This window comes from Phragmites australis, chromosome 19, assembly GCF_958298935.1.
Source record: "Phragmites australis chromosome 19, lpPhrAust1.1, whole genome shotgun sequence".
NCBI lineage: Eukaryota > Viridiplantae > Streptophyta > Magnoliopsida > Poales > Poaceae > Phragmites > Phragmites australis.
In genome coordinates this window covers 2,900,849-2,928,804 of record NC_084939.1, presented here as the reverse complement: position 1 = coordinate 2,928,804, position 27,956 = coordinate 2,900,849, and the positions used below count along the sequence as shown (strand labels likewise).

The following is a 27,956-nucleotide window of genomic DNA, read 5'->3' as shown; positions in this document are numbered from 1 at the left end:
TGTTTCAGACCAAGGAAATTGCATGTCTCCATGGCCTCCTCCGGTCTTAGCCTACACATTTCCAGGAAATACAGTCACCGCCTCACAGGTGACCAACGCTGCCATCGCTCTGCATACTACTCAAATGTGCTAACCTATCTCGCCTCGGAGATTGCCGGATGTCAGACAACCCCTTTTTCATCCTGATGTCGTCATACATGATACAGCTAGGGAGAGTAGATAATCAAGTTTGTTATACTTGCTCTTTTGTACCACTATGTTATATACGACGGACTTAATATTATGAGATCATATTGTACATGTTTCGAATGCATGTAAAGATGCTAGTAAGCAAGCGAGTGCCTAAATTGCATTTCTATTTTGAACTAGCGAGGCCGCTCACTTGACCACGTTGGTACCTAAAGATAAGACCCACCCATCCAGTTCTGCAGGCAGCTGTGTGTCCATGAAACAAGCATCAAAACTGTGAGGAGGTTTTTAGCAGTGTGATTGCTTTCTTCCCACTGTCGGCACAATTACTTTCGCAGCATGCTTCTTCTTACTTGCTATCATAACTGATAGATTATACATTAGTTAGGTTACCCAGAATTAGGTCTCTTTTTACATGCACGTACAGCTAAAAGGAATAAAGATCGATCTCCTATCGTCATCCTTCGTGCACCACCTGACTCCGAACCGGCCAATCGTGAGCCGCCGGCCGATGCCGGAGCCCGGCAGCAATGAGTACACGCAGCTGGAGCACGGGCAGGAGGAGGCTGGGAAGGTGTTCGTCGAGATGCTGTCCAAGACGAGCCAGCCGTGGCGTTGCCATGCATCTTTGTCACGCTGGAGCAGTCAAGGGCGGCGCCATCCATGCGGCGGCGAGCGGCTGCCGGTCAGGGCGAGCAGCAGCAGCCAAACGCTAGCTGCACCTGCTGTACCCCATACGGTGAAGATGCCTTACACCTGCTGTACTCCCCAACACGTCAGGCGACAATGGCAAGAAAGGCGAGGGGCACAAGGCCATGTGCCGCCAGAGAAGGTGAGCAGGGACAAGGCCGTGCAGAGAAGCTGCACTGTGCCCCTTGCTGCCAGTGCAAGATCAATAGGCGTGTTCTGTCATAAGGTTCAATAAGGGGCTGCTAGCAACATCACTAACTGTTAAGGTTTGGATTAATCTACTTGGTACTCCTATTGATTGATTAATTTTTACTTTTGTTTTTTACATGATGATCCACCCGGAAAGAAGAAGACATGATCATCTATGGCATGTTTGGTAACCGAAGAAAAGCAATACATGAAACGAGTATCAATTGAATTTAAAGATTTTGATCATTGTCTGAACTGATGGTTCATATACGACTAGCAACCATATACGTGTTATACGCACATAAAATTAATAATATTATGACGTGGGTCAAAAAATTCACAGAAAAATAATAATTGAAAAAAAAATAATGATGCATCCCTAAAACTTCTCAACTTAAGATAGCGAAAACATACTCATCTTTGCACAGGTAAAGAAAATGGCGCAAAAAAAGAAAGGAAAGGGCAGGAGGTCGAGCTAATTTGCGATGCACAACATGGTGGAGTTGGATGCGACCATGAGAGGCATGGGAGGTGATTGATTGTTGTCTAGGGGAGGGAATCAAGAAATTTGATTACTTTTTGTAATTAGTGGAGTCCAAGTATGAATTTGAGCTGTGCGATTAAGACTCGTGGATGGTAGATATCAAAAACTCCTGCATAACTCTTGCATTCTATATCTAATTTAGTTATTGAATTTAGATGAAAGGAAATAATTATGTATTGATATTTTTTAATGCTGATAACACTTATTAATTGTAGGTTTTCAAATTGATTGGAAGTTTTTAAACAATTAAGAGGCGATGAGACGGAGAATCAACTTTGATTATTGATCGTTTGATCGTGTAAGATATACAGTAAAGATCATTCAGATCTATCATAACTCGTTCATTTTATAAGAGTATAGATAAATATGATAGACATGTTAGGAAAATCACTACTAACGATGTTGTCCATGTATTTATGGTTTTATAATCTGAGCATTAGATGGAATTACAAACTTATAACCGCACCACTTCTTTCATGCCAACAAAATTTATATTCAAATATTTTACTTTAAGTTACAGGCTACCAGACCCACGTGCACGCACCACCATCACATAAGCAATAGCCAGTGAGCCCACTAATACATATTCAGGAGGCCAAGAATAAATCTGCGATCATATAGAATATTGATGTGCTTTTCCATCTATGCAAGTGGCACAAGCATAAAACTTGGCATCACCCGTGGCAGCTCGCAACTCGGCGCGAAAAAAGTCCTCACGGGACGTGCAGCCGCAACGTCCAAGCATGGTCTTGATTTGCAGTCATGTCCGTCGTACTCACTACTTCGTCAGTTTTGTAATATTTATTTATAATCTTGAGAGTATCTATTTTAAATTATTTATTTATTACGGTAATCAAGGATGTTTTATAGTCTATTTTACTCCTATGTCCTTAAGTACATGCATGTATTTACTCTAATACTGATGAGCTACTTGCTCTCATCCTTACATTGATTAGGGGTAGTATGTTCATCTCAGTGTATTTTTTCACTTAATTTCAGTATTTTTTGATTTGTACGTAATGGTGGGTGTAGACAAACATTGCGAAACAGAAAGAGTAGCATACTCCCGGATGTCCGACCATCGTCAGAATTCAGAGGTTCACACGAAGTAAATTTTATAAGATCTGGTCTCGTAGAAAGACTCCTCTTATGTATGTTATGTGTCTTCTTCCTTTTTTTAGTTGCATATTTTAATTATTGAATCAGAGAAGAACGATATAGATCATGATCTCGTAAAGATCTTTTGATAAAGAATCTCGTAGAATTTTCTTCCAAACCAAAGGTGACGTCGCAGATTCTCTCCACCTCGGCTCCTCCTGCCAATCTGCCATGCCATACATCCCCTGGCCCTCCGCGACAGCTGAATGCCTGATCCTCCATTACGGACGAGGATCCAAAAAGTGGCCAGCCCTCCTCCAGGCCCTGACGCGCGCCTGGCTCTGAATCGCCCGTCGTCACCCGGTCGATCGGCGGCGGCAGCGGCAGATTCCATCGTTCCGACCGCGCCCGTGCCATGGCAGGCCGGTCCTGACTCCTGCGTGTGCATGCATGCAATGCAGGCTGCAGGCTGCAGACACCTCATATCATCTTACAAGCCGGCCGGCCACCTCCGACCAAACAGCCAAACGGCGATCGATCGAACCGATCGACGGTCCTGCAGAACCATGCACCCCTTCTTGCACAACACAATTGACTGTGCCGGCTTTTCAGTTGGCCATCATTTTGCGTTCGATCGGGACCCATGCATTGCTTGTGATATGGTGTGATGTGCGCACGAACCAAACAACACGAAACGGATCGCGGATCCAGGCTCAAGGCATGAACTGGCCGGGTTATGCCAGCCCATGGGAGCAAGGACAGACGAGGGTTCAGCGAGCTGCTTGCCCGTCGCGTCAGGATCACGGGCCAGTCTGGCCCCCGCTGCTGCTCCTCGGGTAGGGGACACGACCGCAGTAGCGTGGGCCGGCCGGGCTCAGCCTGATCCGGCAGGGCTGTGCTCCTGGCGGTTAGCCCGCTGCATGCCGCCGTAGCCATCCTCTGACATAACGTCACCGTGACATGGTCGTTGATATATAAGCCAATTTTTAGTGGGCCTATGTGTCCGACATCAAGGGTAATTTTAGTGGATACAATATTCAAATTGTAACTATCTTTGATATCGGGAGGAGTAAGCATCGAAGACCATATATGATATATCATTGCTATATTCGACCTTCGTTCATTTTTACCGAACTACCTCTACACCTATTTGTGGTTTGAACATCACATAGTTTGTTACTTTGCTCTATGGCAGGCTCTACCATCCCTGAGGCGAAATAGTTTTGGCGGTTATTTTCCGCTCGATCGGGACCATGCATGCTTGCTACGTCTGTGACGTGCGTGTACGAACCATGGTGAATGGACGGGACGGATCCAGATCAAGGCTTCGTTTGCATCCAACACCATCCTGCGAGTTGTTGCGACGCATGTCCACGTACGAGCCGGATCATCTCCCAGACGCGCCCTCGTGCCTCGCTGACGGAGCACGGACGAGAGCGACCGAGCGAGCTGCCCGTTGTCCAGGCCCGCAGGCCAGGCCGGCCCCGCCGCTGCTCGCCGGCCGGGGGACACGCTCGCAGGGGCAGTGGGCCGGGTTCAGCCTGATCCGCGCGTGGCCACGGCCAACCATGGCAGAAGCTCGCGCCTCGCGGCCCGCAGGATACAGACGTCGCCAGCTTGTGCGTCAGTGCTGGCAGCAGAGGGAGGGAAGGAGATTGCTGGTTGGCCGCTGTCCTCCAGCGGCCGCGCCGGTGCGGCGCGGCAGGGCGCGTCACGGCGCTACCGGGGGGACAACGCCATTGCATGCGCTGCGGCTGAATGCGTGGGTGGGCACACGGCTGGGGTGTGCTCTGCTGCCACCCCTGCTGGCCCTACGGTTTGGTGGTATCCAATTTTTTTTACTGCTACAGTAGACTAATGGAAATGCAACTCAATATGCTTTTGCACGCGCACGGTCTATCTTAACCCGTCGACGGTTCATCCTCTCACCTGATACTTATCTATCTGATGATTTTTTTCATCTAATCATCCAGCACGAATCACAATACAAATGAATGGTCCTGATAAGCCATATGACCACATGCCCTAATAAAAATTTTGTGCTCTAGTAGACTAGACTGCCAACGGTGAACTCTTCCACATATCCTCTGGACGGGTTTATCAGAATGCTTTCCAATAGAAAAACTTTGTTGGATTGTGCCAGCGGAATGTTTCATATATGCTCAACCTCTGCCTCCCTATTCTTCTGGCTGCACTTGACTACGCTCATCTCGGATGCTCTCCCGGCGGCCATCGTCCTCATCCGTTCAACAACATGCGCTTTTGGTGGATTGTGAGCAATTCTAGTGGATCGGCAATGACTGCATGAAGAGTAGTTAGATCAAGCGCCTATGGCGCTCATGTACTTAGCCTATAAATATGTACCTATATCTCAGCAATACATTCATTCGAGTTATCAATTCATACATGGTATCAGTGACCACTCTCTCCTGAGGCTCTCTTTGTGCCTCTCGCCATGGGCGCACATGGGCGATTCCACTTCAACCTCCTCCGTTCTGCCCTCTGCAATTGCTCCTCTGGCCGACACCACCATCCCACCTGCTAGGATCTTAGCTCCTTCAACCATAACCATTATCCCATCTATTGTGCCTCTCTCTAGACCATTTACAGTGTGAACATCAAGACCCTCATCTCCTTCAACCTAGACATCCAAGCCAACAATTACACCAAATGGTCCACCCTTTTCCCCGTTGTTCTCGGTCGTTTCAACCTCTGCGGTCACATCGAGGATGCTGATCCTCAACATGACGACCCAGAGTGGGTGAAGGAGAACCTCATCGTGGTCATATGGATCTACGCATGAGCTGCTGGACATGGTCATGCGGACCAATGCCATCGCCTTCCTAGTGTGGACTCGCCTCAACACCATTTTCAATGGCAACAAACCGAGTCGTGATGTGCATCTTGAAGCTGAATTCCATGGTTTCCGTCAAGGTGATCTCTCTGTCTCCGCATATTGCCATAAACTTCGGCAACTCGCCAATGCTCTCGCTGATTGTGATCAGCCAGTGCCTGAGCGTGCTCTTGTCCATCAATTGATCCGTAGCCTCAACCCCAAGTTCAGCGTCCTCAAAACTCTACTGCTCATGCTTCCCACCTTCCCCACTTTCATGCAAGCGCATGACAGACTCGCCACTGGGGAGACCTCCCAAGCCGGCTCCTCCAAACCAGCCTCCGATTCTGCACTTGTGACCACCGGCAACACTCCATCAGCTCATGATTCGACTACTCCCTAGTCCGATTGCTCTGACTCATCTTCTGAGCATGGACGCGGCCGGGCATCCCATGGTCGTGGTCATGGACGCGGCAGCCGCTACAACAACAGCAGCAACTCTCGTGACTACAACAACAACTATGGCGGGCTACCCTACTTCAACCACCACCACCGGCACTGGGGTGCTCTAACTGGAGGCGCCTAGCGTGCTTCATGGACCAGCGCCACTGGTCCTGGAGTACTCAGCGCACTGCCCGGTTCTGCTAATGGTGGCCACGCATATCACGCCCAGCAGCTACCAGCATCGTCCCTATCCTCAGCACACGCGCCGTCGTGGGATGTTAGCAGCCTGATTCAAACACTCTAGGCTTCCTCCTTTGGGCAGCCACCTGCGTTTGGTGATTGGTATATGGACACCGGCACAAGCTCTCATATGACGAGCGACAATGGTAACCTTCAATCCTATTGTCCTTTTTCATCTTCTTCCCATTCCACTGTTACTGTTGGCAATGGTGCTTCTTTGCCTGTTCTTTGCACTGGTTCCTCCACCATTCAAGCACCATAGCACACCTTTACTCTCTAGCAGATCCTTCACACATATCATTTAATTACGAATCTTATATCAGTTCATAAATTCACTACTGATAATTCATGTTCAATTGAGTTTGATCCTCTTGGTTTCACTATGAAGGATCTCAGAACCAAGCAAATCATCATGAGGTCCAATAGTGTTGGAGCGCTCTACCCGTTCTAGTCTGCTACGTCTCCTTTGTCATACATGGCGCTGACCGCAAAATCTTCATCAGCTCTCTGGCATCACCGTCTTGGACATCTCGGTCGGTAATCATTTGCTTTTCTGTTTTTATATTCTGCTGCAAATAATAGTGGTGCTAGTTGTGTATGTGATGTCTGCCAATTGGGCAAGCATGTTCAACTTCCTTTCTCTCATGCCATCACTATCACTTATTTTCCTTTTCAATTGATTCATTGTGATTTGTGGACCTCGCCAATTGAGAGCTTTATCGGTTATAAATATTATGTTGTTGTTTTGGATGATTATACTCATTATTCTTGGACTTTCCCCCTACGTGCCAAGTCTGACACTACCGCCACTTTACAACATTTATTCAACCTTACACTCATCCAATTTCAGCTCAGCATACAGTGCATGCAATGTGACAACGGCAAGCAATTTGACAATTCTGTGCTTTGATCTTTCTTGATCTCGCACGGTACTACATTTCACTTCTCATGTTCACACACTTCACCACAAAATGGTAAGGTCGAGCATGTCATTTGTTCGATTAACGATATCTTGCGCACATTACTTTTTCAAGCTCATATGCCTACTACTTATTGGGTTGAAGCCTTACACACTGCAACTTACCTTCTAAATAGGCGCCCTTCCAAACCCATCAATCTCCTCACTCTGTACCATGCTTCGTTTCACGTTCCTCCTCAATACTCTCATCTTAAGGTGTTTGGTTGCTTGTGCTATCCTAATTTAGCCGCAACCATCCCTACAAGCTTGCCCCTGCCCTGTGGCCTATGTATTTCTGGGTTACCCTCTTGAACATAAGGGGTGCAGGTGCCTTAATTTATCCACGCACAATATTATTATTACTAGGCATATGATTTTTTATGAGGATATTTTCCCTTTTGCTCTTTCTCAGACTACACCTAGCAAACCATCTATCATGTTCGCAGTTGATCCATCCAGATCATCCTTGGATCTGGTGCCTCTCCGATCACCTAGCATTCACGGAGTTCAGCACCCTGATCCTGCTGCTCCATGCGTCACTGCCCAGGACACAATAACTCCTATTGGGGTTTCTGCGCCAACCAATGACGATCTCCTCTCACTTGCTCCCGCGTCATAATTCAATCAGACTCTCCCGCCAAACAGCTCTGCGCAACCAGCACCGACACACCTAGGCTCTACACACACCAGCTCCTCCACCCATATTGCTCCCACCACTGCCCACAGCTACCAAACATGTTCCAAATCTGGTATTTTTCTTCCAAAATGAGCCTTTAATCTCACTACTACAACTGGCATATCTCCTTTGTCCAGTTCTTATCGCATGCCTCTTAAGGACCCTAACTGGCATCAAGCTATGGTTAAGGAGTTTAATGCTCTAATATCCAACAACACTTGGACATTGTTCTCCCCTCCTGCAGGTGCTAATGTTGTCACCGGAAAATGGATCTTTTTCCATAAGTTTATCCCCGATGGATCCCTCTCTCGCTATAAGGCTCACTGGGTCGTGCGTGGGTTCTCACAACAAGCAAGCATCGACTATGACGAGACTTTTAGTCCTGTCATCAAGCCAGCTACAATCCACATTGTGCTCAATCTCTTCACCTCCATCTCATTTCCAATCCATCAACTTGATGTGAAGAACACTTTCTTTCATGGTAAGCTTACTGAGACCCTTTTTTGCCAGCAACCTTCAGGTTTTGTTGATCCTTCTTGTCTTAAGCATGTTTGCCAACTGAATAAGTCTTTATATGGTCTTAAGCAAGCACTAAGAACTTGATTCCTTCAGTTCAAAAGCTTTCTTTCTTCTATCTGTTTTCAATGTTGTAAGTTTGATCCTTCACTTTTTACTTACCACTCATCATCTCATGTGGCATACCTTCTTCTATATGTTGATGACATCATTTTAACAGCAAACACTTCTTCATTTCTACGCCACTTGATTTCTCGGTTACATGGTGAATTTGCTATGACTGTCTAGGGTCATTACATCACTTTCTTGGGATCTCTGTACACAGGAACTCGCAAGGACTCTTTCTCTCTCAGAAACAATATGCACTGGACCTTCTCACCCTAGCAAACATGTCGAATTGTAATCCTTGCACCACCCCAATTGACACCAAAGCCAAAATTTTAGGACACACCAGAGCTCCTGCCTGCAACCCCACTGCATACCGCAACCTTGCCGGGGCTTTGCAATACTTGACTCTTACACAACCCGACATTAGTTATGCAGGACAACAAATTTGCCTTTTATGCATGATCCTAGAGAGCCACATTTTCTTCTACTCAAACGAATTCTTCGCTATATTCGTGGCACACTTGACTTTTGTCTACAGCTCTACAAATCTTCATCTTGTGATATCATGGCTTATTCGGATTCTAATTTCGCTGGATGCCCGGACACCAGGAGGTCTACATCATGTTACTGTGTGTTCTTCGATTCTAACCTGGTTGTTTAGTCCTCAAAATGGCGAGTCACAATCTCAAGATCAAGCGCTGAAGCAGAATATCGGGTCGTCACCAATGCTGTAGCTGAATGTTGTTGGTTACAGCAGCTCCTCGACGAACTTCGTAAGTTGCCCACACACTCTTCGGTTGTGTTCTGTGACAATGTGAGTGCCACATATCTTTCATCCAATCTGGTACATCATCAGCGAACAAAGCATATAGAAATAGATCTGCACTTTGTACGTGAGAAGGTTTCTTTAGGTGCTATCAAAGTTTTACATGTGCCTTCCGAGTCGTAGTTTGCAGAAATTTTTACAAAAGGTTTACCAATAGTACTCTTCAATGATTTTTGGCGCAGTTTGCACGTCTTACCGAGTTCAGACTGAGGGGGATTGTCAGCGGAACGTTTCCTATCCGCTCAACTTCCGGCGCCCTATTCTTCTGGTTGCACTTGACTGCGCTCATCTCGGATGCTCTCCCGGCGTCCTCATCCGTTCAACAGCATGCGCTTCTGGTGGATTGTGAGGATTCTGGTGGATTGGCAACGACTACATGAGTAGTAGTTAGATCAAGCGCCTATGGTGCTCATATACTTGGCCTATAAATATGTACCTATATCTCAACAATACATTCATTCGAGTTATGAGTTCATACAGATTGATCTTACTGGATCGTTTCGCATTGAACAAAGTATTGCCAGTAACCAACTCGTCGCATGGTGTGATATATATTTGCATAGAAATACAGTGTCTCCGCACTCTCTCGAGATGCAGAGTCTACATGGCCTTCCCTGACGTTTCAGATCGAGGGGATTGCACGTCTCCCTCGCCGGCTTCGCCTTGCTGGCCTACATTTACATTTACAGGAGATGCAACGGCGCCATCGTGCTACGGACGACCAGAGAACTCAGATGTGCAAACCAATCTTACCTCGAAGATTGCTCGGTTCTCTTGAGTAAAAGCTCTATGCAGCATGCCAAAGTTGGCAAACTACTGAGTTTATCACCGTGCTTCCTAATCTTTAGGCGCCCAAACTCGATTTCACGCGCTCATGTGAACGCCGGCAAGTTTAGGAGAAGGTTTGAGGTTTGAGGTTTTAGGGTTCATCAGTGACTCCGAAGGTTAGAAGGAGGCTAGGATGGTAGCTGGATTAATGGTGAGCTACGGTGAGGCGATTGTGGCGTCACCGGAGCCGCGGGTGGTAGGCGGGCGGTAGATGAGATTAGTGGCGGGGAAACTCGAAAATGGATTGGTTAACGCAACGACGGGTGATGGGGGCAGATCCAGTGGTGGGATGCTGCTGGAGACAGGAGAAGCACTGACAAATAGCATCGACCGTTTCTCGCCTTTGATCTGATCAATGAACAGGCTACCCCAGGGACGTGGTCTAAGCTCCAGAAAGCTAGAGTGCTTGCAGCGCTGCTCCATTTCTGGAGCTTCTTTCCATTCCGGAGCTATGTTTGGAGCAAGTGTTCTTCTGAGTTCTGACCCTCCCCGCGTGATCAGATCTGATTGCGCTTCAGCTGCCCTCCGTAGAAAGTCATGGCCGGATCACTCGCAATCCCAGTCGCTGTCGCCCTCTTCCTCCGCAAGGACAGGGGAAAAGAAGAGGCAGTCAATGGAGCACTGCTTCGCTAGTCCTGTTGTTGACGACCCCGCCTATTAAATCCAGAAGAGACTTGGGCCGTGTTCGCTGTTCCATGGCGACCACTGGCCGCTGCACATTGCCTTGATCTAGAGTGATCTGGGCCTCATCCGACGCCTCAGTTTGACCCATTGGAACACTGAGGCTTCAACTTCCAGAGCCCCGCTTGGAACACATGAATTTGGCATGAAAAATCCAGTTTCCAAAACGATTATAGATAAATTCCCACGTTCCAAACAAGACTTGCGAAAAAGAAGACGACCATCAGAAAATTGCAAGCGTCCGTTTTGATTGAAACTGACCCATCCAGGACCCTTGGAGATTTGCTTGGTGCAGCCGCCTTCAGTTCCTCTGCTCTGCTCTGCTCGCCCAAGCCCAATCAAGAAACTGTATCAACTGCCTGGCCATCCTTCATGTCGCCATTCAAGCGACTGTACGAGAGGAAAGTCAAGAGGAGATCAGGAGCCCTTAACGCCACCAATCGTACCGGTACTCTGGTCACCAGTGCAGCACATGGCACACAACACATCAGATCTTCGCAAGCAGCAGCAATAACACAAGTAACATGCAGAGAGGAGAACAGACCACACTAGCGAAGTAAAAATCCATTCATTTGAGGGGCTTAAAACTGCGCCATCTCATCACCAAGAACATCACATTACATCTAGTTCTAGGGAGTAATTAGCAGTAATACTAGTGGTAATTTCATTTTACATCACTCACTAATGGCAGAAACAGTACAAGAGACCGGAATTGTAAAAGTTAAAAACTCCATTATTAATATATTTTTTTGCCATTGTCCTCTTCCTGCACCAGTGTTTGTGACGGATTAGAAGACGAGCTTCCGGCGTGGCAGGAGGCGATCCGCGTCGGCGAGCTCGCGGATGGTGTCGGCGACGAGGTCCTTGAACACCAGCCGCTCGATCTGCAGCACCGCGTCGGCCACCTCCGCGCCGGGACGCTGCAGCCGCGGCGCCCAACGGTCGTCTGCGGACAGGTCGCGCCAGATGGCGTTGCAAGTGATGTCGTTCAGGTCCTCCGCCGGCGCCACGGGCTCGCGGGCGCGACGGACCTCGGCCCAGACGTGGTCGACAAGCTCGGCGCCGTGGAGCCACGCCGCGGGCTCCCAGGGGCACGCGGACCGCTGCCGGTCCAGCGCCTCGGCCACCGCGCCGCAGAGCAGCCTCCGGTGGTGCCACGTGTCGTCGCCACGCTGGCAGTTCTGCTCCAGGGAATTGTCCACGTCGCCGGGGTCTCGCTTGCGGTGGAGCAATCGGACGAGCTCCGCCACGTAGGCGTAGTCCGGGTCGCTCGCCTCTGGGCCCACGGACCACGAGCCCAGGACCCACTCGTCATCCTCGGGGTCCGGCACCGTGGCTGGCTTCCGGCTTGGGGCGCGGCTGAAGTCGATTGCTCGTTTCGAGCCCGACGACGACGACGGCGACGGCGAGTCCACGTCGGCGAGGAAGGACACCGCGTCTAGCACGGACACCGGGCTCGGCTGCTGGTCGGCCGCCGCCGCGTCGCCGGAGGTGAACGCCTGGATGCTGCTCAGGAGCTTGCCGCACCGCTCTAGCAGGCATCGGTCCGTCTTGGGGTCGTCGCCACGCACCGGCTGCCGCATCGCGAAATGGTCCGATGTAGTTAGGCGATACTGCGAAAAAAGTTGTGGTTTCGGGAGAAATTGAGGTGGAGGATTACCGGCTCGAAGTCCCAGCGGGAGGAGGCGCTGAAGGAGCTGCTGCTGCCGCCGTCGGAGAAGGTGGTGGAGGCCTCGTCGTCAGGAGATAGCGCGGCGGTGTTGTGAGCCGCGCGGCCGGTGATGCGGGACCGGACGCCGGTTGCATCGGCGGTGCTTGCCTTCCTGAAAAGCTGGTACTTTGGCGACTGAGCCGGCGAGACGCGCCGTTGCGGGGACTGCGGGCCGCGTCTCGCCGGGGAGGCCGGGCTCCGCGCGGCTGACGCAGACGGATCCGGTGACCGCGGGCGGCGCGCACGGTCGACGTCAACGCGGAGCCGCCGCGAGGGCGTCGTCCGCGCCGCCGCCGGGGCCGGCGCCCGGTGGAACGGGCGCATGACGACGATGGGAGGCGGAGGAGTTTGGACGGGCGCCGGCGGAGGGGTGTGGTGGAGGAGACCTTTGAGCTGCAGCGCCTCCAAGATTTGTTTGAGCGTCTCGAGATCCCTGGCCGGCTCGGCGATGCCGCGCTTGCGGAGCCGCCGCTCGATCTCGCCGTATAGCGCGATCTCGCCGTGGCCGTTGGCGGGGTCGACGCGCTTCGCCGGCTCCGGGAACACCTCGTGCGCGTCGAAGCGGCTGCGCCTCTGGAAAGAGCGGGTGCAGGCCGGATCCGGCGCCCGCCGCATTGCAGCCTCCGTCGCTGGGGACGACGCCGGCGGCCTCTGCTGCGGCTGCGGCGACGCCGGCCTTTCGAAGAAGGATGGGTCCACAAACCGGAAGTGCGACGGGTCCCGTGGCACGCGCTCCGAAGCGGACCGCCGGAGCTCACCCGCACCGGAAGTGCCGTGCTGGCCGTCCCCCGCCTGGCCGTGCGGCAGCGCGTCGAGGCCCATGAGCCGCGCGACGACGCTAGGCGACCGCCGCTCGTCGCCCCCCGCGGACGGCGACGGCGGCGCGCCGGCGGGCGACGACGTCCGGATCTCGCGCGGCCGGAGCTTCCCCCTGGCGTCCACCACTGCGCGGCTGTCCAGCGACAGCCGCGGCAGCCTCCACGACGGCGCGGCGCCCACCCCGCCGGCGCCACCATCCTTCAGGTGCAGCGGCGGCAGCTGCAGGGACGGCCTCGGCGCGGCCGGCGGTGTCATGTCCGGCGACGACGGCACCGGCGTCGCCCGGTCCAGCGGCATCGACCTCTCCGACGGCGTCGCCGACCCCTGCACACACAAGCACACAGCCCGCCAGTCATAACCAAGACTCTAGAACCATCTACGAGCGCCAAGAAAGGAGGCCCCTCATTTCAACGTGACAGGAGCAAGAGAGCGTACACTGGACGCCGACATGAGGCGGCGCGGCGCGTGATGCAGCCGCCTGCCGGAGAGGATCTGGGGCCGTTCAAACAGGTGCAGGAACCCCGCCATGCATCCCTGGTGCATCGGCCGCTCGTCCAGCCGCCGCTCCTCCTCCATCTCCTCCGCGCTCATCGCCACCATCTCTCCCCTGCCTCCTCTTCCTCGCCTCTCCTCTGCCTCCTCCGCGCTGGCTGCGGCGCTCTGGGTGGCTCGCTCTGTGCGGCTCCCGCTTTTGGGAGAGATTTAAAGCGGTGGCGGATAGGTGACCAAATGACAATACCACCCCTCCGCATCTCGGGTAACCACGGGCCTGCCACTTCGTTTCGTGCCGACGCGTCCGGGTACGAGCGCGAGCGGTGAGACGAGACGTTGGCGCCTGGGGAGGCGAGACGTCGACGGCCCAGCTCAGCTGGCCGTGCAGCCGATGACGTGTGGGGCCCGGATGTCAGGTACTCAGACTTGTTTTTTTTCCCTTTTGGCTTTTTCCTTTTTCCGGCCGCTTGTTTAAAGTTGTCAATGGAGCTCGTGCGTGCATGAGAGCGAATTGTGCATTTGGATTTGGTTGTAATCTTGTCGTGTCAAGAAATGGTAAGGTCGGTTTACGATGTCTCGTGACTAATGTTTGAGCGTCGATGTATTTTTATGTTGCACTTGCTTGAAGTATAACAGTGTAGTGGAATGCGGAGACAATGGGCTACCATGACTTGTAACGAATAAATTCTTCACACATGAACCAAGCTATTTGACACTTCTTAGAAAAGGCTGAGCTTGTAAAAAGCAATGTGAACTCTCCAGTAGTATAACAGTAATGTGTATGTATGTCACCTTGGGAAGGCAAAATAGTTTGCGGTAGGATTTTCCTTGTATCGATCATGAGCAACATTTTGCACGTTGCACATGATTTTTTTTTTTTTTTTGCTGTGGTCGGTACAAGCGTGGCAAAGATATTCCATATCGCATTTTGCACATGATTTTTTTGCATACTTGTGTATGAATTTAGGAGGTCCTTGAGGAATTCCTGAACTTTAGTTAGAAAATCACGAACCACGAACCACCCCATGTTACTAGTTACTACACCCAAGTACGCTACACATTTAGTACTCAAGTATAGTTCTGTACTACTGTAGCAGTCTACTGCTACCGGTGGTTCGTGTAGCCAACCCAAGCTTCCAACCCCCAACTCCCAACAGGTCACAGCCCGGCCAAACCAAAGATCCCCCTCGCGATGCCTCGGGACGGCCAACCACTCGGCACTTCCCAACCCAACCCATCGCGTCCCAGACTCTGAGCGTCCGTGCGACCGTGCCTGACCGCCCTGCCGGTGGTGCACGCCGAGCGGTTCTGACCGCCTGATCCGTGGTGGTGCGTGCCGCGCCGGCAGCTAGCTACGCGCGCGGACGGGGAGCTTAACGGGCGAGATCACGGTGATCTCGATGCCAAAACCTACCTTACTTTTGATCTTTCTCATCTGGGATTTTAGCGATGGATGGAAGCGTAGAATTAGTGAAAAGAAAGATAAAATCTCGTTCCAAAAAGAATAACATTAAAATCACTTCGTGACGAAAATTATAAAAAAAAATCGTTAAAACGGTAAAGAGAGAACTCCTTTCATGAAAAAATTCTGAGTCCTAACCAGAATCGATTAAAGATAGTCTTATATATATAATGATAGATCATTTTTCGGATTTTATAACCAGTTATGTGACTAGTGATTTAACCGAGGGTAGGATCTAATATAATCTGCTTTCCACGGATAAATCTCCCTCCGCTGCTGACGCGCCCCAGCCCCACCCGGCCACCGAAAAGGCGCCCCCGGGCACGTGGGCGCTGCGTGATCGCGCTTGCCTGCGTGCGCGACAGCGCCCACCCGTCCGCCCGCCAGCTTGGGCAAGGTGACCGTCTCGTGCTCCTCCGCGGTGAACGCCGCCCCTCCGCTCCGCGGCTGCGTCCACGGTTGGCAGGCAGCGTGCCCGCGCGCGTCGGTTTGCCCTCGCACCCCGCAGATGCCACTCTCGTGTGTGTGTGCGCGCATCGGCACATGTACTGCACTGCATCGGCAGTTTCCTGGCACGCAAACGGTGAACAGTAGCCAGTAACTGCAGAGCTGCGCACACGGGAGGGTGATGTGCTCCTAGGTCCTACCTTGCATTAGGTCTTAAACTACGATCAGGAGGTGCATGCACTACCACATGCACCCTAATCAGTGCTCGATTACGAGAAATATAACGAGCGTACCGGTGCCGCTAAGACCGAGATTTTCGTGTATATACTACGGTGCAAGTGCGACGTATCTTATCTATACTGGCCAGTGCCGCCGTGCCGGTGAATGGGTTGCGTGGTTTTACCGCGTCGCTTTTCGCCTCGGCGCCGGCGCAGGCAGGAGCTAGCGGACCGCCGACCTGCCAACCACATGGCGGGCTGTCCCGGCACCGCGCTGCATTCGCGTGCATCATCCAACGACGCCACTTGCAACCGGAGAGAGAGAACGAGCTGGAGGTGATGGTCAAATCGGTCAGACGGAGCCCAGCCAGCCTGACTTGTGCCGATCTGGGCAACAATCCGCTGACGCGTGCACGCATGTGTTCCTCCCTGTGCACCTACCTGGCACGGCATGCATCTTCTGCCGATCTGACTCCAGAAGACCAGAACCTCCTCTCCTAACCTGTACCGATCTTGAGACGATGGCAGCACACGTAGAGAGAGAAAGAGGCTCTGCAATGACGCTCTAAAATAATTCTTACTATTTCGGGCCACTAAAATAAATTGTATATGAGCAGTTGCTGATGTAAGATGAACTGACGGAGCTCATCTCCTTCCTTCTCTTCTTCTTCCTCCCTCTCTTCTTCTCCCTCCTATCTCTCATCTCTCTCCATGGAGTACCAGAAGGTAAGAGGACTTGAGCCCCCACGCCCCTTAAGATCCGCCCAGTCACTTACAAACCAAAAAAGAAAAGAAAAGAAAAGAAAGGGAAATTGGTAAAAGACATGGTTGTTCCTTTGATCCGAAGGATGGCGGTAGTTTAAGCAAGATGGCATAGTTTAAGCTACATGTTGCGAATTACTTATTCAATAGTCAATTCGGATCGAGCGATCGGCAACGGTGCGCGGCCCGTGTGGCGCATGGATGATGGAATATTACTCGAGATCGAAGGCTACGATCGACTAGCTACACTTATTATTGTCGGGGCTTCACGATAATGAGCTCAGGATCGGTTCTGTTAGGATCTCGCATCGTGCTAACTGTTGGTAAAACGACATATATTGCAATTGTAGGTCGACCGATATTCATATATCACTAGTTGTTCGTAAAAGATTGACTAACGTACGCTGGAGCTTCGACCACATGCACGTGGTGACAGAGTAGATGGTATTTTCCGATCTTTTTTTTATGTATGACTGTATTGACCGATATTTTCTTGAATTGGTTAGCCATATTTTTTATATAGCCACTCAGCCATCCCTTACACTTCTTTTAGAAACCCAGTACAAATATATAGAAACACGTACATATGTATATTATCACACGTATGTACTCATACAATATCTTTAAAAATTAAAGATGCGAAGCTTACAGATTGACAAAATTATCACATGTGTCTCACTTCCAATTGAGATGGTAAATAAGAGAATACACTATAAATTATGACTGTTTTCAGTTTTTGGAATAGAAAGAATCATATTGTCTTCTAGCCATTTCACCCCCAAAACATTCACAAGTATACTTTTCCACATGGCCAAACATGGAACCTCACCATTCACCCAATCACTCCCACGGGGCATCAAAGAAAAACTGCCGGGCCGAAGAGAGAAAACCCTCCAAGGCCGGATAACAACATGGAGCCATGGAGGGCATGTAACCCCTTTCGGCATCTCGAAAGGGCAGGCCAGCGACCTCTGCGAGTTGCAACAAGCGTCTAGCAGTACCCAGAAAATGTGACGAGGAAGGAACGGATGGAGAGAAAGGCTGCTCAATTGGTGACAAGATCTCAACATCAGGATTTTAGGGTGTGATTCGGTATTCATCGATGGAGGTTCCACACCTTGGCGCAACACCAATGTCTATAGAGGTCTGATACGTAAAACATCCAAAAGTGCCACCTTGTCCTGCTCCTGCGCGTGGGAAAGGCATAGGATAAAACCGAGAAGGGTTCGGGGATATGAGATGTGGCTGACGAAAGGCGGTCAGGCCAGCCGGACCGGTGGAGCCATGCCGCCCATCGCATCCGCACGTCGCGTCCGTCCGTCTCGACCTCGCTATCTGTCAGCCAGGGCACGCACGTTCCGAGCTCAGGGCTTCGTTGGCGTGGCGCGCTGTTCGCCGGGGTTGGAGAAGACGGGCCCGAGCAGAGCATATTCGGGCTCGGTCTGATTCGACCGGGGTGTGGTGTGTGGAAGGGGGGAAAAGGTGACCGCAGGCACGTCGTGGATGTGACTCGTGTGCCAGGGAGCAGAACGGACTGGCCCAGCGTATCGTAACAGTATCTTGGGCTGGCTTAGCTCCCGGCTGAGCTGCAGGGAACTGATCGATGAGGTCCCCTTTTTTTTGAGAGATTCGATTTCTTTTAAAAGTTTTAAACTAGGAAAAAAATATCACTGGCCAAAAGGAGGCTCACGTAAGGCCTAAAATGAGCACGTCTCTTACGCCCTAATAGTTTTGTTCTTTTTGCTTGGAAAAAAGACTTTTTTAACTAATAAAGGAACAACACTTTAGTTTCATTTAAGAAAAAGTTATCGATGCTGGACCCAAGTCGACGGTCACCCAAACACGCTTCCAAGGAGGGCTCATTATTGAAGATGCCGCACGTTGCTCATCCGAGAAGCTGGAATTAGGTTTTCACCTAAAGAACCCCCATAGTAGGTAGAAGCACCATGGCAATGTCTCCAAGAAGGGAAATGACACCCAAGAGCGTCGTCGTTGTCGTCACCGACATAAAGCTAGGAAGCATGTTCGCCCAGTGCTCCCACACCCAATCGCGTACGCACACAGATTGCTACCACTAGTACCACACACGCTCATAATACTGCCACTGACTCCTCACGCACGCACCGCACCTCGGAGCCACCACCAAGCTGTCGAGCTCCTCTATTGATATATATGGGGAAGAGATAGATCTGGCAAGGGAAGTCAGAGAGGCCGGAACGAGGGTAAACCCGTGAGAAGAAGATCAGATGTAGATCACTAAAGCAACCTCGTTGAAACCCCAGCACAGATTAGCACATGGAATCGTCATTGCGCCAATGACACCCGCCCCGAAGATGGGGGCAAGCACCTATGATTTCCACGACACCCATCGGTGGCCCTTGAGGCGCGCACCAATGGGTATGGTGACAGAGCCAGCTACATGGATCCCAACCACCAATGGGCGAAACCCACGAATCCCAACCACCACCACATAGATCCCGGTGAGCTAGGATAGGATGAGGCAATGACGAACGACACAACATGCTAAGGGAGGTGGTCATGGACATGTCGCTCGTGAATGTAGCGACACGAGGCCCGCGAGAGCCTAACAAAGTCACCGAGGCTTATGAACCCCTTGTACGAGAACCCCGTTCAGGCCTCCTGGAAGGACCCGTTGATGACGTATACGAATTGCATCATCCTAGCATGGTACGTATCAAGAGGCCATGATCGTCCAGATATGAGGGAACAGAAAATGGAAAAAGGGTGCAGGGAGGAGGGAGTTGCGGATAGCACCACTTAGTGCTGCCACTGAGCACCACTAATGGGCGAGAAGTGGGGTTACTTGGGCTGGAGGTGCTGTGGCTCTGAGAGGCGACGCCGAGGGGTACCTCGTAAGTTTATGATGTTGGAGAAAATACTCCCACATGACTCTTTAGGAGGTGTGTAACAGCCTAGAGTCTAAACCAGCTTAGGTTAGGCAAACCACACACTCACACTAATCCGTTTACGCTTTCATCCTTGTTTCCCGTAAAAAGGTTAACCTGTAGTTGATGACATAGATTGTAATGACTTTATAAGTTAATTTCACTCTTACTTAACTAGCAAAATGATACTAAACATATGTATTCGTAAACTCATGGACCACTTATGGGTTCTTTCCAAATTAGACCGAATGTCACAAGGTGCGATGCTCCTGTCCCGATGATGGTGGTGAGATATATTGTCGTCAGAAATGGGCGTGTATGGGTTTGGTTCGGGTAGAACTATTGGCACCCAGATTGCTCGGAGAGAATGGATAGTGGTGGCATAGCGATACAACAAAGGCGTGCAATAATGGTGGTAGCCTGTTTGCTCAGCGAGAGATTGTGGGCATTGTTGTAGTTGCCAGAGCTTATAGCTCGGAAAAGGACGGTGGACAGCACAATGATGATTGCCCGGCGCATGAGGATGCCTTTCGGAGAGTAGGAGGCGATCAACTGTGTTTCCGATCGATAGTGCCGGAGTGAACCAGACTTCGATTTTCCCTCATTCAATATCTTAAAGGAGTATTCTCTTAAAATAGCCATTACATTCAAACTACCCTCCAACTTCGATTTTCCCTCATTAGAACTTGCCTTTGGCAGAGATCGATTGTCATTGCAGTGGCTTTTCAAAAGAAAAGAAAAAAGATTAGTTATGGGTTTGATACTAGTACTATAAGCCTTTTTCTAAGCTGTGTGGTGCAGAACGTCATATCAGCACTAGCACAAACAGAAGGCCATCGGAGTGTGAATCGATCTCTGCCAAAGGAAACGGCCATATCCGTATGATCACGGATCGGATCGGATCGAACGAGTATGACACGAGCCAGCATTCGCCCAGTGGATTCGATTTCATTGCACCAAGACTTCGTTCAGTCAGTCAGTCAGTCAGACGGTCAAAGATTTGGTCAAGGAGTACACGCATATGTAAACAGATCATTAAATTCCTGCATGCATGGCACATTGGTTCCTTCAGCACGTACACTCGAGATCAGAAAACTCTGCAGCTTTGTTGTTATTTGGAGGACATTGATGCCTGTTTTAGAAAAAGACTGATGAGTTGATATGAGTAAAACGGCCAGGACCAGGGTGTCAGGGGGTCAGAGTACCCAAAGGGCTAACACGCTGTCCTAGCTACCTACTCAAGTCTCAGCTATCTTTCGCTGAAACTTGAGAGGCATGCATGCACGGTCATTGCCTTAACTTGTTTTTACAAAAGAATATCTCAACATTGTAGTTCTCTGGATTTTGCTTAGACCATTTTTAATCATATTTTTTTTATTTTGTTCCTTCTTGATTTTCTTTTTCATTTTTATTTTCTCTTATCTTCAACAGCTTCCCTTCGAGATGAATCGTGAAAGGAAAGGAGAGAGAATCCTATCCTAAAGGGAATGACCTGAGAATTCCGTCGTGACGAAAACCATGAAGAAAGACCGTTGAAACGCTGAAGGAAACGAAAATCCCTTCACGACAGGAATATAACCCTGAAAGAAAGCTGTTGGGGCTAATCTTAGGTCTTGTACCTATTTCCTGTGTGTCTTGTAATACTGTTGGATTTAAACCAGGTTAGAATCAGAGCTAATCTATGGATATGGATTTGAATCTGGATAGATTGGTGCCAACACCTTTGTTTCGACCCAGTGACAGATCTATAGCTAATAAGTAGGGAAGCTCTTTCTCATATTTTACTTTCTTCTCCTTTTCTTCTTTTCTTACCCCTGCTTTCACCACCAGGCACTTGATCACTTGTTCGAACCGTTGCTATCAGATCAAGTGCTCTCGGAGATTATCACTCACCCACTGCTTCAAAATATAAATCGTGGATTTTTTGCCATCATGTTGCTAAAAACAAGACGTGCTCGAAGTTTTGCTCCTACTGCAAAAAAGTAAGGGAAAAAGAATAATGGAAACTAGATGAGATGAGACAGGGACATACAGGCGCGAGCTGTGCTCACGTGGGTGGCGGCCCGCTGCCCACGTGCCCGCCTCGTCCCGGCGCCGTGGCCATGCCGCGCAACCAGGCTGCAGCCAATCGCCGCCGCAGCGCGGCCGCCGTCGTCTTCCTCCTGCCGCCCCCTGCTTCCTTCTTCCCATCCGCCATGCCCCTCGATGTGCCCACTGCTAGCTCCATCTCAGGCGATATGGTACTGCACAGTGCGGCCGCGTACGGAAACGACGATGTGCTCCGCCATGCATGCGTCGAGACCGTCGTCGGACCGGGACCATCACGGAAAACAGCGGGAAACCCTGGATCCTCCTGTGGCCGCCGGCAGCGCATTCAAACGCATGCAATCATTCCTGCATGGACCCGGCGCGCGCGAGAGATTCGATTCGCCGAGCTTATCCGTTTGAACTGGTCGAGATCCACACTTTCCCGCGCCCATCGCTTCATGACGATCGATCGATGGCCGGGCGTGGTCCACCGGCTGCTCTCCTCTTTTCATATGGTTTTGACGTTGGCGGCTTGGCGCCCATCTGCAGCAGTCACTGCCGACCAACAAGACTGCTCTCTCCATCCATCCTTCTAGATTACGTGCTGCGTGCATCCAAACTGTACATAAATCGAAAGTGAATTTTTATGTGTTTGTATGTTCTTATATAACGATAAAAGTAAATAAGGTATTCTTTATATTAAAAAAAAATCTTTCTGGATCCTATCTTCAGCACTGTTCCCGCCCATTGATGATTCGCTTTGGTGTTTGAGCCGACATTCCTTTGCCCCACGTTTGATCGATCTCAAACTAAACAAGGATATCTCATAACCGATCGAGCAGCATTGTAGTGGTAACAAAAGCCAGTGAATGGGGGCTTGAGATAGGGTTTGATTCAAATCCATGGACACCGGCCAGTGTTCTATCTCTCCGCCATTCATCGATGCAATCATGCGGACTTTGACACATTCATGGTGGTCAAGTTTGACCATTGGTTTGTAGCAAGTGCTTAGTTTAGGGCAACGATTTCGGCACAGGACAAACATTTTTAACCCTCTGTGCACGACACGTGTCGTGGACTTTTTTTTTTTTTTGGCTAAATTTTGCCACACAAGTGCGACCTTGCCAGTTCATAAAGAAACATGGTAAAGTGTGGCCAGCACTCAAGCATGCATGGCTACGGTAAATTGACAACTACCACGATGTCAAAATAGGTTATCATAAATAAATGTTAAACTCTATTATAAACAGATTTAGGTTTTGTACCTATAAAAATATCTATGATATTGAATTTATCGTAGATGGTTATAATTTCGTATGTAAACGGGCTACACATAGATGTTTTTAAATAAGATATGTGTCTGTAATATAGCTAACACACATCAATTTTGCAAGTCTTACATATAAATTTTGCTGAAACACTATATGAGTATATGAAGTGTTGCAAACAGTTTTTGTTGAGAATTGAACTATTTCGAGCGTCCTCGTCGAGAAGCATCCGAAACATCCAAGTGTTATCTACATGCATGGTTGATTATGGCCAATCAACTCTCACAATCAGTGTCCCTGATGCTGCCTTTGCAGGAACTGAGACAATGACTTGTGGATCAATTACACCGCAGTCAGGCATTAGTGCTCCAACACCATCGAAGTGTACTACGCGGAAACTAAAAACCCTACCAAGTTAGTTTCTCATAGGATTCAAGAACCATGTTCTTAGGGTAATTAAAAAGAGAAAACAAACAAAGGGTATTACATAGCTGCGACCCCCACCTTGATATGTCTCACATGATAGCTAAGTGGCCACCTCTCAAGCGAACTGAGCATAACTCAGTTGGTTAGGATCTTTATGGTAAAACTTGTCTATTCAGATTTGAGTTCTAGACTTGGTACGCCCACCTGCATTTTTAATTAAATCCTAAAAATAATATTATATGCACATATGAGTGTGTTCAGTGATCAAAACGAGTGCCCGTGTTACATGAGGCTATATATTTAATCTTATTTAAACGTATGTTAGTACATAGCCACGTATATATGTGTGCATGTGGATCCAACTTGTACTTTAAAAAAAAAGATTGCCACCTCTCGGTTCCCAATGCCAATGCCAAAGGGGAAAGATCCCTTTCATAGTTTCATCTCCAACGCAAGGAGGAAAGGAACCAAGTGAAAAAAGTTGCCATGGACCCAAATCTAACTTTTTTGCATGTGGTGATGTGAGCTCTGATTGGCGCCCAGACCTTTTCTCGTGCATGGCCGTCCCCTCCAAGCATGCATGCATGCACGTACTTGCCACCCTTTTCTGCCCCGCTGCATGCTAGCTAGGTAGGCAAAGGCAACTACGCATGGATGGCGACAATGGTGTCTAAAACATCGATCCAACCTTGGAAGCCCCATCCATGTCTCGATCACCAATTTTGCACATGCATTTGATGTCCATGCTTGGCTCATTTCGGATTGGCAGTGTCATGTTGAGACCAAGAGAATTTATCCTGGTTGATTAGTTTGAGATCTAGTTAATTAGAGTCCAGCTCATGTGCCAAAAACATTTGAAAACATACATACCCTAGGCTCATTACTACAGAATAGATAAAAATAGCTGTACATCAGTACCGGTTGTACAAGAATCGCCACTGAAGATGTATATGTGCCGATTATTAACCTCTCGCGTCCAAACAGTGAAGGAACCGCTAAAAATCGACACTGATAGTCCGTATCACTACCGGTTTGTAACACGAATCGGTACTGACACAGATCAATCAGTGCCGGTTGCAGGACGAACCGGCACTAATACGATCAGACCCGAAATTTTACTTTGATCGAATTTTGGCTCCACACGCATCCGGCTCGGGTCACACACTCGCACGCGATATTTTCTAAAGTCACCGGCTCCACCGCCACTCCACTCGCTCTCTCTCCACCACACCAGACGATATTTTCTAAGGGGCGCTCTTCCCATCCACACTCTCTCTCTCCTCTGCCTCCTCTCTCTCCCTCATCTGATTCGTCCAAGATCCCCCTATGGCGTAGTGGCTTGGGCTCAGGTTGCATGTCCTATGGCTGGAGCACGTGGTGCCAGGCCGAGGGTTGCAAGGCCGACCTCTCTTTCACCAAGCACTACCACCGCCGCCACAAGGTATGTGAGTACCATGCGTTTGCACCTCCAATTATTATTTCTTTGTTTGGTGATTGGATTAATCGGAAGTAATTTTGGCCCTCATTTTAGTCTTGCAAGTCTAAGGGATTAACTTCCCTCTACATTTATACCATCTTCAATTGTAAACACACATGGGTTTTTAGACATGTTCGGGCCTCGATTAGGATAATAACCATACGTCTTATTTGTCTTATATTGATCTGAGCCTGTTAAAGGGGGTGTGGCTAGCTTATATAGATCTAAACCTAGTCGGCGATTTTCTTCTTAACTCCCGTTGGCTTGTAATGCTCTCTGATGACTTGTTTTTTCGCTCCCCTGTAGGGCCACATGGCTCCTCTGGACTCCCCATTCCTATTTTTAGAGATAAACCTTCCCGATTACGGGGTATCTACGGGTGATTTCTTTTCTTCCAAGGATCCCTTTCCCAAGGATAAAAATATGCCCAAAGAATTACGGAAAACCCTGGCTGGGGTACCCGGATATGATAACTATCCATTATTCATCGTCAATTGTTCTGAACAATTTGTCAATGTTTTTAATTTGATAATCACAAAGTATGTATCTGTGTGACCCTTTCTCCTATAAGCAAATTTTTTTCCTGCCTGTATCTTCCTGGTTGCAGCTAGAAAGTAAATATGCTTATACGAGAGAAAGGGAGACAAACGATTTTTATAACAAAAACCCATCTGTGACAATTAACACTGAGGATTTCAAACAGAACCCATCTGTGACTCTTAGTACTCACAGACGAGTTTAAATAAATACCATATGTAACTCTTACTACGCACAGATGGTTATCTAGAAAATTCGCCTATATGTAAGTGTATTACAAACGGTTCTGAAATCATTTGTAGTAAGCTCGATATCACATATACTTTTACAGAGATGTAACATATAACCATCTATGATAGAATTTAAAATCCTTCTGTAAATACCCATTCTAGGGTAGTGAGAGTTGATGAGGAGAGTAAAAAGTCGATTACTAACTAGTAGACAGTCTACTCACGCCTCCCAACACACATGTAATATATAAAGCTCTATGACTCGTGGACTCATATTACTTTTGGGGATGCTGCCTATTGTGCTATCCATAAGCACTACCTCAGAATGAGTTATTAAAAAAAACTTTAAACCTTATCACAGACGATTCTATGTTCCGTCTCTAGAAATGTGTTTGTAATATCGACTTTGTTACAAACAGTTACAACTATATTTGTAATAGAGATACACACGGATGTTTTTATTTAAAACCGTATGTGAGTAATAAGGGTCATAGATAGATTTTCTAAAAATTCGTCTGTAAGAGTCATAAATGTTTTTTTTGTTGAAACCGGTCTATAAAATGTCACAGACAGATTTTTTAGAAAACCATATTTGTGACCCTTCCCCCTTAAGAAATCATTTTGCTTCTTGGCTTCCCTCATGATATGGTATACACAGTTCATTATTTACAATCTTGTTTAGAACACAATATCGCAAGCATTTTTGTACATATCACACATTGTTTAGAACACATAAATCTAGCTAGCTATACACATTTTGCTTCTAGAAGGATGAGATGCTTGACATCATTGAAGTCGTCTTCCAGAATGACGAGATGCTTGACATTGTTTTCCAGAAGGATGAAATGATTGACATCATCTCAGTCTCATGCGTTTTAGCACAATGTCAACTCAAGCATCATCTTCAATGAGCATCTCGCTATCATCCAGATCAGGCTCCATCCTAACTACCTCAGTCATGTGCCAGAAACTAAATTACATTACTGCCAAACCTCCAGCCATGGTTAATCAAGAAATGCGCGTTTAAACTAGTCTTGTAGTTCATGAGAATATCTCAATTGTAACAAAAAATAATAGAGATATTTCCATGTAAAAGAAAAGAATGTAGAACGCGATTCATAGTAAATATAATGTCCACGGCGGGCCCCTTCACAACAGCGAAGAACACGGAGTCCACATGATCTAAATCGTCGTCAAGCATCCGCACCATGGAAGAAGGCATAGGGACAACCCCATCCCGCCAACGCATGATAGCAGTGAACTGAGCCATTACAGATCTATGATGAAAACACCACATTACTCTCAGTTATACAGATCGAGGAAAACTCTAAGAAACCTTAACAAAATCGCGATGGAAACCCTACGATACTCACCTCAGATGGTAGTGAAGGGGATTCGGTGTCCAAATCTCGCTTCTCTGACGCGAAAAAAATCCTAGTTGTGTGTGTGAAAAATGAACACTCGGATGGCAATAAGTAGAGTGAGGAAGATAAACACTTCTCATCGCTTTATATTGAGGGAAGATGAGTAGGTTATGTGTGTGGGAAGTCAAAGAGCTAGGAGAGACGAGTGGATTGTATGTGGGAAGCTAAAAGAGCTAGGGGAGATGAGCGGTCAAATTTAAAACCGTGCTCGGGCTTTTAAGTACAGATAGGTTTTCAAAAATTCCGTCTTTATTCATCATATAGACATAGACTGATCTTACAAGAAACCGTCTATCATAATATCATAAATATATTTTTCAAAACGTCGTCTATGTCTGTAGGATAATTTACACGGATTTATAAAAACCATATGTAAATTCAGGCACACCTAGATGGTGATCTTGTTATAGACACATCTATCTTAGCAACTGTCCGAGAGTATTTTAGTCATCAGAAACTGTTTACAATAGTCTTCCTACTTTCATTGATTTATGATAGTGATGTAACATGTACACGTAGCAGTTAGCTATACTACTGGAGATGCACTAAATTTAAACTGCACAAGATACTTTGGAAATTTAAATACCTTTTCTAAGGAGGCAAGGAGCCTTAGGTGAGTCATCACCTGAACAGTAGTAAATTGATCAATGATAGATGAGTGACGCCCTCTTGCACGTGTAGTCCACACATCCATGATCATCTTGGCATGTTCCTCCCCTTCTAATCCTAGTTTCCTACACGTCACATCCTTTTGATGCATCATGCATGCCGTTGCCGTCTCACGCTAGAGTGCCATGGATCATGCAGTGTGCACGAGCTTGGACAAAGCAAAAGCCCTAGCTTTTTGTAAAGCCACCATGGCTTTTACCTCAGAACTCACCTCTCACCTCGCCCGTGGCCGTGAGGTCTAGACAGGGTTGCATACACCC

The 27,956-nt window shown here is 48.5% G+C and overlaps 1 protein-coding gene across 1 annotated transcript; it reads right to left on the bottom strand.

The window, feature by feature from the left end:
- Positions 1 to 11,369: 11,369 nt before the first annotated feature.
- On the bottom strand, positions 11,370 to 14,035 carry LOC133899916 (uncharacterized). Its single transcript, XM_062340951.1, has 3 exons — positions 13,786 to 14,035; positions 12,481 to 13,674; positions 11,370 to 12,394 (listed from the first exon to the last, which is right to left on the bottom strand). The coding sequence occupies exons 1-3, from the start codon at positions 13,948 to 13,950 to the stop codon at positions 11,609 to 11,611; spliced, it is 2,145 nt and encodes a 714-aa protein (XP_062196935.1). The 5' UTR covers positions 13,951 to 14,035; the 3' UTR covers positions 11,370 to 11,608.
- Between the last annotated feature and the right edge of the window lie 13,921 nt (positions 14,036 to 27,956).

Coding starts and splice junctions, on each gene's coding strand:
- LOC133899916 (XM_062340951.1), bottom strand. CDS start 13,950: ATGGTGGCGATGAGCGCGGAGGAGATGGAGGAGGAGCGGCGGCTGGAC. Junction 13,675..13,785: donor GCCTCATGTCGGCGTCCAGT/GTACGCTCTCTT, acceptor TTGTGTGTGCAG/GGGTCGGCGACGCCGTCGGA. Junction 12,395..12,480: donor CCCGCTGGGACTTCGAGCCG/GTAATCCTCCAC, acceptor GCGATGCGGCAG/CCGGTGCGTGGCGACGACCC.